Source organism: Paralichthys olivaceus, chromosome 5, assembly GCF_024713975.1.
Source record: "Paralichthys olivaceus isolate ysfri-2021 chromosome 5, ASM2471397v2, whole genome shotgun sequence".
In the NCBI taxonomy this organism is placed as follows: Eukaryota; Metazoa; Chordata; class Actinopteri; order Pleuronectiformes; family Paralichthyidae; genus Paralichthys; species Paralichthys olivaceus.
In genome coordinates this window covers 13,904,419-13,915,123 of record NC_091097.1, presented here as the reverse complement: position 1 = coordinate 13,915,123, position 10,705 = coordinate 13,904,419, and the positions used below count along the sequence as shown (strand labels likewise).

General features: G+C 43.3%; 1 protein-coding gene across 3 annotated transcripts; it reads left to right on the top strand.

Moving 5' to 3' along the window:
- Positions 1 to 4,989: 4,989 nt before the first annotated feature.
- On the top strand, positions 4,990 to 9,971 carry proza (protein Z, vitamin K-dependent plasma glycoprotein a). Of its 3 annotated transcripts, none has more exons than XM_020107496.2 (9): positions 4,990 to 5,129; positions 6,827 to 6,950; positions 7,315 to 7,475; positions 7,618 to 7,642; positions 7,731 to 7,844; positions 7,946 to 8,080; positions 8,165 to 8,280; positions 8,357 to 8,474; positions 8,957 to 9,971. In XM_020107496.2, exons 2-9 carry the CDS (start codon positions 6,872 to 6,874, stop codon positions 9,490 to 9,492), a joined length of 1,284 nt encoding a protein of 427 aa, XP_019963055.2. In that variant the 5' UTR covers positions 4,990 to 5,129; positions 6,827 to 6,871; the 3' UTR covers positions 9,493 to 9,971. The 3 variants fall into 3 exon arrangements, with proteins under 3 accessions (XP_019963055.2, XP_019963057.2, XP_019963056.2); XM_020107498.2 differs by having other exon boundaries at positions 4,996 to 5,129; positions 6,848 to 6,950; XM_020107497.2 differs by having other exon boundaries at positions 5,060 to 5,129; positions 6,797 to 6,950.
- The last annotated feature ends 734 nt before the right edge of the window (positions 9,972 to 10,705 follow it).

The window sequence follows — 10,705 nt, the reverse complement described above, 5'->3', positions numbered from 1 at the left end:
AGGGGTTTGCTGTATGTGCATACAGCAGAACTGCTCTGGCATGAGCACAGTGAAACATCATGTCCATTTAGAGAGCTGTCAGCTCACTTTTTAGAGGCGAAGGCCACCACTCCACAGGTCCGAGCAGACAGAACCCCTTTGCTCTGCATGTGCCTGAGACCGTAACCTGCGTGTGATTTTAAAGAGCCATGAAGAAGGAGGGAAAAACAGAGGTTTCTGTTGGGAGAAAGGACCCGATGAGTCACTGAGCACGTGGAAAGGCAAGGGATCACAAAGAGGATCAGGAACATGATGGAAAAAACCTCAGTTATAGCATCTCAAGCCTCCTCTACTCATCAGATGGAGGGCACTGTAAGAAAAGATGAATTCATTACGAAGCAGTGCAATATTCTCTGACCTGTTTCTGCACTTGAGTCGGTTCGAAGGAGCAAAGGAAATGTGGGAAGGAGCGAGAGTAAGCAAGAGGAGTGGAAAGGAGCAATCACGCGCCCTTAATTCTTTTCCCCTACATGTGAACAAATGAGCTGCAGGGACGCAGGGAGAGGAGTGCCACTATTAAGTGTTAAATAAAATATGGCCTGCTGACGTGAATTGATAATGGAGAAATGTGGGACAGAGGAAGGTGATCCTTCAAGAATAGAGCGAGTAGCTGTGAAAGACCCCCACAGGGGCTGTGCCTGCCTGCTCTGCAGTACTTAATACAACATCATCATTGGTCCTTGTCACACAAACTCAATTACGTGTAATCTTGTGGCGCTTTGATGTGAGCGCGATTGTGTTGTGTGTGGGTTGTCATGTGCAGTTGGATCCGATATACAGATACTGTGCGTGCGTGTGAGAGTATTTCTGATGTGTAACTATAAAGTGGTGTTACTCTTCAGCTCCAAACCAGGGCAGGTTATGGTTGTTGTGTTTCGTGGCCATGCTTCCACTCGACCTGCACATGTGTGTATGAGGTCAGGCAGTGTGTGTATGTGTCACAGAGAGACAGGTTCCGTTTGCATGTGTGTTATTAATCCATTACATCATCATTACAGACATTGTCAGGGGACCTCACACTGCAGCTCCTCTGAACTGAGCGATCACATGCACAAATGTGCAAAACCAAACACGTGCTTTGGTGTTATTGCTTCAAAAGCCACTGTAATTGTGAGCCATGTTGACGTTTATGGTTTGTTACCAAGCAGAACAGAGCAGATCTGTGTGGTGCCTCTATTTCATCACCGAGTTAATTATGTGCGGTCATTGAATATAAAGACCACTGGATGTTAACACTATGAAATGACAACAAGGGGAACAAGACAAAGGGCCTGCGTGGTCTGAGCTTATTCATATGAAGTACTGTCATAATGTACAATGCACATAAAGCTGCTTTCAGACTTGCACTGAACCCCAGAGAACTTCTGGATATTCTACAAAGGAGGTGCAGTGTGAACAGAAAATGTCTGAGTGAGAGCCTCCGCACTTCGTGTGGACTTCTCCGGCCATCCCCCTAGAAAAAGTCAGCTTAAATCCCAGAGGAGCTGAGTGAGTGGATGTGTTGATGACATTTTTAACACGCATTTTAAGAAAGCTACATTTTCAGATGAAAAAGCATTACCATACACATAGAAGACACAGATATAAAGAGAGTTTTTGGTGATAAGAGCGGATGCTGGTGTTGATGTGCTGTAAACAAAAATCTCTGCCTGCTGCACCAACCCTCACTAGTGCTCTGGAGATTTCTGTGTTGTTATGAACACGTCTGAGAAGAGAATCTCCCATTGAGTTGTTGTTCTTGAATCAATTCCACGGACATCCTCTAGAGTTCATGTCTGAAAACAACTATGTATTTTTTCCATCCCACTTGAGTCGAGGCTTTCATCATATAAGAGAGGGCATCGTTTGGTCAAAAAATGATAGACGCAGGAAATCATCAAGTAAAAGAATGGGTTAAAGAAATGGTTGGACACACGTTTCCATTGATTTCACAGAGAATCATTGATTGGTTAAGATGAACCCAAACCAGGCTCGTTTAGGGGACTGATATCTATGTGTGAGTGTAGTTTGTTGCAGATCCAAATAAAAATCAGGATCTGGTGAATTTAAACGTGGTTTCACGAGGGGACTGTTGGGCCTTGGTGGAGGTATTTCTACTTGTTGAGCTGTTTCCGTCTGGACCAAAGAAGCGGTGAACAGATGGACTGCCATCTTTAACACATGCTGCTAACATTTCAAGAAAGAAGAGAACCAACAGACGAAACACAAGGGAGAATAATGGAAACTCCAGCGTGCAGGGAGTCCCGGGGAATTTGTCACAGCAGCCTGTTAAATCCATCAGAAAGTTGTCAAGTATCAGGTAGCATTAATTATGGATGTCGTCTGTGATGGCTGGCCTGTTTGTTTATGGCCTGTTTGTTTAGTGTGCCTGCAAAATTGGACTCTGTATTTGAAGACGAATGTGTCAGCGAGGTCACACGTGAGCGCCGTGCTGCTCTTTTGTTCCTGCTCTCGTCCAAATAAGAGCCGGCGCCTGACGGATAATGAGGATTGGGAAGAAACAGGAACAACAGTGAGAGAAAGAGGGAGAGAGACAATACAACTGCAGGATGTTAAATAAAACATAAGGGATGGATGGATGACTGGAGGAGCTTTTTTATACTGCTGTTGTTGGAAAGCCAGCATGTACTGAACAAAATGACATGATTTCAAGTCAATAAAAAACAGATGTTAGACTGTATAGAGAGATGTATGACACGACCTGCCACAGTCATCATAAAAAGCCAAAACAGGAGAGGAACGCTGTGATTTTTGCATTGTGTTGGAGCCACGCTAGCGATATCTCACTCAACCAATTGCAAAGTCAGTCTCACCTGTCACTCATGATTTTTCACCGTCTTTTTAGAGAATAAAATGAATTATTAAAACCAAACTCACTGGAAGGTCTGACAAGACTACCTAGAATAACAGAAACCATTATTGAGAAAAAAAAATTCTTTGGACCCTAACCCTAACCCATGTTGGACCAAACTATATATTTTTAGTTCGGTTCATGTCCCATTCATTAACATGGAGGAGGCAGGGTTTATGGCCTATACAACAGCCAACCTCCAGGTGGCAATGGAGAAGCTTTGGCTTCATTTTTCGGGAGCTGCCACAGTCTGAGAGTCAACACCAAATTTAGATTTCGCCACTTGGTCGCCTCAGACCAAATATATTCAGACAGGAAATGAGCAGAATCTTAGTAATTTACACATCTAGCTCAGCAGGCCAGGGCAGGCCGTCCCTGCACTCTCCCAACACCAGGGGGCTGGTGCAGGGTCTCTCCGGACTGGGCAGTCCAGCTCTTGCCCCTGTCCTGCATTGGGGACCAGCTGGTCTGAGCAGGTTTTTATAATACCTCTGTCATTAGACTTGGGAAATGGAGACAGTTAACACGGCTGCAGCTGAGACTAAAGCCCCAAGGCCCTGTCTGCAAATTACATTGTTCTCACAAACAATCCCATTGAAAAAGGCCACTGAGGAGCAACTTTGGCTTTGGAGAGCGAAGCTTTGATGTTCCGGATTCAGCCGCTCCCATCAGTCAGTTTGGGGTCATCACGGCCAATAAAAATTATTTTCACCAGTAAATTGGTTTTAAATATGCAACAAGACTAAATACGGGCTCATAACCCCTCTTGTGTTCATTTTTTGCTGTAGATATTCAGTTTTTAAGATGTTACTCATTCAAACGTCATCTCTGCTCTCAGTTTGTCAACAGTTTCCATCTAATCCTCCTGTCCACTGTGATTTTCACTTGTCTGCTCCAGCTGATTTATGTAAAGCCCCAATCTGGCCATTGGCTGTTTGCTGTTGTCGAGACTGATGAGTGTTTGTTTGGCTTCTGTTATTGATCACAGCAGATGGCATCACATTTTGTTTTATCAGCCTGTACATGAGAGGAGATCCTGAGCTGATTTTTTATTAATCAGAAGGATTTTTAGAGGCCTGAGATGTGAAAGTGTCCAGTAGAAAAAAAAATTTGACAAAAGTCACACTAATATTTATTATTTTCATGCAACTAATTTTTCCTTTCTCCCTTTACACACTGGTTGAATGTATCAATAGACTCGTGTGGCAGTTCCAACCCAAAGGTTGAGAACCACCGTAGCGAGAATGTCAGCAATAAAATCCTGAGGGCAAAATAAAAATGGGCTCAAATCAAACACTGCGTCTATTTGCCTTAAAGGTATATCCCATGATTCACCTTCGTATTAACTCTGCAGCTCTCTTTATGACACACTGTCTAATTTTTAGTCCATTTTCTGTTTCACTTTTATTTTTGTAAATATCCTCTACCAGAAGTAAGAATCAGAAGAAGAAGATATACTTTATTGATCCCCCAAGGGGGGATGCTAACCGGCTAACCTGCACCTCGCTAAAAAAGTGAACGCGGCTCCGGAGGAGGATGACAGAGGACATTTAGGCTGAAAACGTGGTGTCAATGATGCGAGTCGAATTTAAATGTCAGGGCTTAAAGACACTTGGATGACACCACAGGAGCAGTATGGAGGCATTTCATGTTTTTTTACATTGGTAGAATTGGTCGCCAGTTACTTCAATTGTATTGGATTCGGCTGCAACGCTGTTTACCCCTGAAACTCCAACAGTGTTTCGTGGACTCACACACTTCACCCACCCCACCATCTGCATAGTGCTAGTAGATAATGAGTGAATTTTCATTTTTCTGTGAACTATTCCTTTAACAGGAACTTCATTTTTTCTTTCAGATGAGTGAGTGTAAACTTCATTTCATCTTTTCTTTTCTTATCTCATCTGATCTCATCCTGACTTGAATATGAACATATATCTTATCTTTCTTAAATCTCTTCTTTCACATCGTTGCTGGGTAAATTCAACTGTCGTGTGTGCTGCAGACAGGGCAACATAAACCCAGTGTGCTGTGCCGGCAAGAGTCAGCTCTGTCCTGCAGCGCCCCCACGTGTCTACCCACTGTGATTACATCCTCCAGGGGCAGTAAACAGTGAGTGAGTGGGCAGGCTTGTGTGTGATCATCATCATCCTCCGTCACTCTGGATCCACCATCATCCACAGGCCCGACCCGTGCAAGAGGCTGCGGCGCGTTCAGGGACCAGAGAAGGGATCAGACGGTAGGTAGCAAACACCACAGCTGATCCAGCGGCTGTTGTTGTTATTGTTGTTGTTGTTGTTGTCGTCGTGACCCGCCCTCAGACGTGTGACTGGTTGTTTTGATGCGACACTGCATGAAACGCTGCATCACGATCCCTGCGTATGTGTGTTGCAGCGGAACTGGCCCCATCTTTTGTTTTTGTCGCAGCACACGAGCTAATGCTATCTGCAGGCTAAAGGCTCCGCACGCACAACGCGTCGGTTGAAACCGTAGAGTTTATATTATAGGTTGAAACACACTGTACCCACCAGATCATCATCACACCAGAGACACAGTGAGTTCACACTCAGGCAAACAAACAGCGTGTGTGAGGCCCAGTGATCTTCAGATGAATCATGAATTAATTAATTAATTCATAATGAATACAAATAATAATCGAGTTTATAAGATTAGTGGCTGCTGTATGGTCAGTGACAAATGGTTGGCGTCATGAGGAAATTCAAAAATGTAATCTAACTTGTTTTAAAATCATAGATGTAAAATGTATATTGTGTTATATTATCTCATTTTGTTGTCATCTCATTCTTGTGTATCTCATGTGTTTATGAGGCTTCTTATATTTCTTCTTTCACATCGTTGCTGTGTAAATTCAATACGTAATAATGCGATAATAATAATAATGATAATTGCTTCTCAGTTCCATGTGAGTATCTCTTACTAACAGTTTATAAAGAGATGGTAAACTGGGGGATTAGTGGCTGCACCAGGATCAGTGACAAATATACACATAGATGTTTTAAAAACTTGTTTTCAAAGCTTCTATGAAAGATACTGGTTGACACAAACCAGTTACACCAACTGACCACATTACTTCTACAATCTAATGAAGTGGCTGACTGAATTATAGATCGAGCAACTCTTCAGGTTGCCAGATCATGGAAAATCCCCCTCTAGTAGCAGTATTTGCTTTTCATTTTAGCTCTCAAATTGATTAGGGAGACCACCTTCTGCAAAACGCTGCAGGACCCCCAGAACATAAGTGAACTGCTCAGTCACATTTATTTACAGCTACAAACTTAATGTATAATTTCAGATGCCTGAGTAATTGTAGCTAATTGCTCAGTAGAGACTTTTTAATAACGTTCTGCAACATTGCGTGAAAGCCTAAGGTCATCAAGGGTTTACCTACAATTATCACAAAAAGCATATGAACGGAAAACATCAATTGTTTTTTCAAAATAAAAATGTGGCAAGAGTCACTCGCGCATAATCATCATTTCACATTTGCTATTGCTCTCTCTACAGCTGTGCTGTATTCAAGACCCTACATTTAACATATATCCATAAACCATGTTTATACCAGTATATGTCCAGAGCTGTTAATGTTAATAACTTGGTCTGGATGTTTTCCAGAGGATTAGTGTTCAAGCAGTCACTTGGTTTGTTCTCCCTAATGAATGAAAGACCTTTCTTAAGAGTGACTCTAGACGAATAATTTCCAAATCTGGCAACACAAATGCTCTTATATGCTTTGAGTAATTAACTTTTTTTGATTATAGCTTAAAAACCCTCTATAAATGGTGCCTTAGAAAGTGGCACTCGTCTCTTACCATAATTTGTGTATTTTTATATCCGAGAACATTCTAATTCAATCAAACATTTTCTTCACTTCATCGCCTTATACAGATCACCCTGTGTTTCATATCTGTTTTTAAGAGCACACATTGATCCCTGCAGCACCGACCTTGCCTCAGTGTCACCATGGGCTCCTCCACCAAATCTGCCGCCCTGCTGTGTCTCCTGGCAGGGGCTGTGGCAGCCATTCAGACGCCCCAAAAAGGTGAGGAGCCAGATGAAACTGCTCAAAAACAGAGGTGGTAGTCTGAGCTGTAGAGAGAGGGGAGAGAGAGAAGATGTCAGTCTCTGCATGAGGAATATATGCAGTGTGGTTTTGTTTGAATCTTAGTAAGGAAAAGGGCAAACTGTGACTGTGAAGAATTCGTTTTAAATACGCAAACAGGTCTTAGTCTTTGTTGTGTGAACAGGCAAAATGAGTCAAAAGTAATACAGTAATAACACAAGTTGTTAATCTGGTCCTAGTGAATCTGCTTGACGCTGAATCTGTGTAAACAAACTGGTTCAAACCTCAGTCTGTAGTTCAGCTGTGCGTAAACCAGCAGCTGAGACATCAACTTTTTCTCCAGTGTTTTTGGATAAGCAGCAGGCGAGTGCCGTGATCTCCCGTGAGAAGAGGAATGTCGACGGCAGTAACCCTGGCCGGTCTTCCAGCCTGGAGCAGGCTTGCATGGAGAAAGTTTGCTCCTACGAGGAGGCCAGAAGGTTCTTCCAGGACTCGTACCGCACGGTGAGCTGCAGACATTCTCATATGAAGCCCTGCCTTGCTTGTTTATTATCTCCTAGTGTTTCATTAATGCACCGTGTACATGACAGAGAAAGACACTCTGCAGCTTCAACTGCGCACTTATCTTGCATGTTTTCTCCTGCAGGATATCTTCTGGTCTGTCTACATTGGTAAGTGCTGTGGTTAAATGATTTTCCATTGCTGTACAGCCATTAGTAGTGCATTGGATCTTCTCAGACTCGCTGTCTGTGTGCTTAGATGGAGACCAGTGTGCAGAGAACCCCTGCAAGAATGGAGCGCTGTGTTCTGATAGCGTGGGAGGCTACGACTGCGTCTGCAAGTCGGGTTTCACGGGCGTCCACTGTGAAAACGGTGAGGAGGAGATCCAAGTTGTGTGTGATCATCATTGTTCATTTGCTCTTCAGCTGGTGTGTGAGTGCTGATATCCTCCGCTCTCTGTTTCCACGGTGCAGACCAGACGCTGTGCTCCCTGGAAAAGAACAAGGGCTGCTCCCAGTTCTGTAAACCAGACTACACATCCTACCAGTGTTCCTGTGCCCGTGGATGGAAGCTCAGCCGAACGGACAGGAATAAGTGTGAGGCTGCAGGTACGTCTGAGAGATTGAGAAATAACCTAATGATGACCTGATGGGAGAGAAGTAATCATCAACCGTTTTGCAATCTCCTTTCAGTCACTTTCCCCTGTGGTAAAGTGAACAGTCTGAGTCGGTGGAATGACAGACAATCCAGCAACACCCGCAGCAACTTTGAGGGACTAAGCTGTACTTCCACAGAGTGTCCCTGGCAGGTAGGAACTCACGCACACTGTAACACATCACTGGCATTCCTTTAGGTGTGTCTGATATTCATCATGTTGTTTGCAGGCTCTCCTGAAGAGTTCAGAGTCGGCAGGTTTCTGCAGCGGAGTCATTCTGAAGGAGAACCTGGTCTTGACTTCAGCTCAGTGTGCAAACAAATACAGCACCTTCCAGGTGGCCGTCGGTGAGCAGACTGAACACATTATCACAACTCCCCAACAGCAAGGAATAAAAAAGATAAAAATACACAAAGCAAATACTCTGATGTACCATGAGAATGGTTCCATTTCCAATGCAACGAGGTTGTGCAGTTGGACAAAGGACAAAAGACAATCATGCAAGCTCCCAAAAAAGATTTATAACACATTTCAATCCAAACACATTTTTGAATAAACACTTAAAAAAAAGACTGTAGCTCAAAATTACTTACTGTGTGTAATGTACATTTTTGCAATTTTGCATTTTTGCTCGGTCATTCTCTGGACCTTTTACTATAGGGCTGGCAGGAATATCCACAGCAACTGACTGAAGACTTACATTCTTACATACAGCCCCTCCGGATAATTTCAGGAGATTATCTGTGCTTCAATGTATGTCTGCAGCATATGTGTGCATGAGTTTGGGAAACACCATCCTGAATGTCTTAATTTCCTTATTCTTCCTCAGGCAAAAGCAGCACCAACTTTCAAGATGGAGAGCAGACACTGTACGTAAAAATAGTTCACGTCCACCCGCGCTATGTGGAGGGTCGTCCTGAAAATGACCTGGCTGTGATTGAGCTCCGCGACCGCATCATCTTTAAGAGAAATGTAATTGCTGCCTGTCTGCCAGAACGGGACTTCACTGAGAGCATCTTGATGACTGGCGAGTTCCCCGCCGTGGTCACCGGCTGGAAAGAGCCCAAACAGGTATCTGCTTTCGAGGGCCCGCTCACCCTTAACCACTTGGCATACAACCAACTGACTCAGTGTCTGGAGACTCACCCCAACCTGATGACCAATAAAATGGGCTGCACTGTCCCTCGGGCCAATGCAGACTGCACCATGAGCTCCGGCAGCCCCTTGCTCACCCTGTACAGGGAGGTGTTCTTTCTCACTGGGGTGGTGAGCCAGCCGCCGGGGGCCGAGTGCGGCAAAGGCTACATCTTCCAGAAAGTATCACGCTACCTTGGCTGGCTGAAGCCACTCATGGGCTCCCGTTAGATTGAGTAGTCAGGGAGATTTAGGATGATGCAGGTGAGTATATGTAATAAAAACAGGGAATAAGGTGAATATTTCCTTGTGTGCACTTGAACTCAATCTTTCCATTAGTTTTACTTTGTTATCTTGTATTAATACCATTCATCAGTTGTAAATAAACTCTTACATATACAAATATGCGTATACATGTACAGCATCAGTCTCAGTCGAGGTGATTGCTTTCCATTCCTCTATATGGACTTCCTCATTTTTCCACAAGGTGGCTCTCTGTTAACACAAAGAAGCTCTTACTGCATGTGACCACCTAACGTGGCCAAATGTAGCAGCAAGAGATGAAGTGAATTATTCAACATAGGCTTTGTGACGTAGTCATAACTTTTAATAACCTGAAGGTGATGTTATTTGTTGTGACTACTGTTCCTGGCAGTAACGTCCTGGTAATAATTGTCTATGAATGTAATAAAACCCACATAACCACCTCACCTGATGTTGCTGTTTTTGGATGAAATATTATTTGGTTTTCCAGAGGAATGGTGGGATTTAAATATCTGTACATTTGGGAAATCTCAGTGAGTCGTAGGTGCAGGTGAGACCTATTTTGTCTCAAGATTTTACAATAGATAAAGAGCTTTGGTTTTTCACAAGCCTAAACTACATGCACACACTTCCACAAGAATCAGGTGCATGAAACTGAGATATCAAATTGATGAACAGCTGCCATGCTGTACGTAATAATAGTCAGAAATTAAGCATTTAAGCTTAATAATAGAGGAAACAAGACAAATGGTGAAGATATTTGAGTCTGCACCAAAGTGTGAGGGTCAGACCCACTGTTATTGCCACCCTGCCAGCATGGCTGAAAATAGAGACGAGAGCTAAAATAGTAATGAAACTTGAAGAGTAAATACAATCAAACTTAAGGGAACAAAGATGGTTGAGGTTAACAGACAGTGTTGGACGACATGAAAAGAAATAAAAGATCTGAGTGTTAGGCAGGTCATTCCAGTCTGATGGGGCTGTACATTTAAAGGCTCTTCTATTTCTGTTTATACCAGTCACATGCAGAAATAGAAAAGCATCAAATCTGCACTAATCATAATTTAAATAATTAAAATTTCGTAAACTGGTCGTATCTATCCCCAGTTTGTCCCACGCAAAAATATATTTGCTTGCCCTCTCTGTCACATACCCCTGTGTTGTCTGGCAACATTTTCCC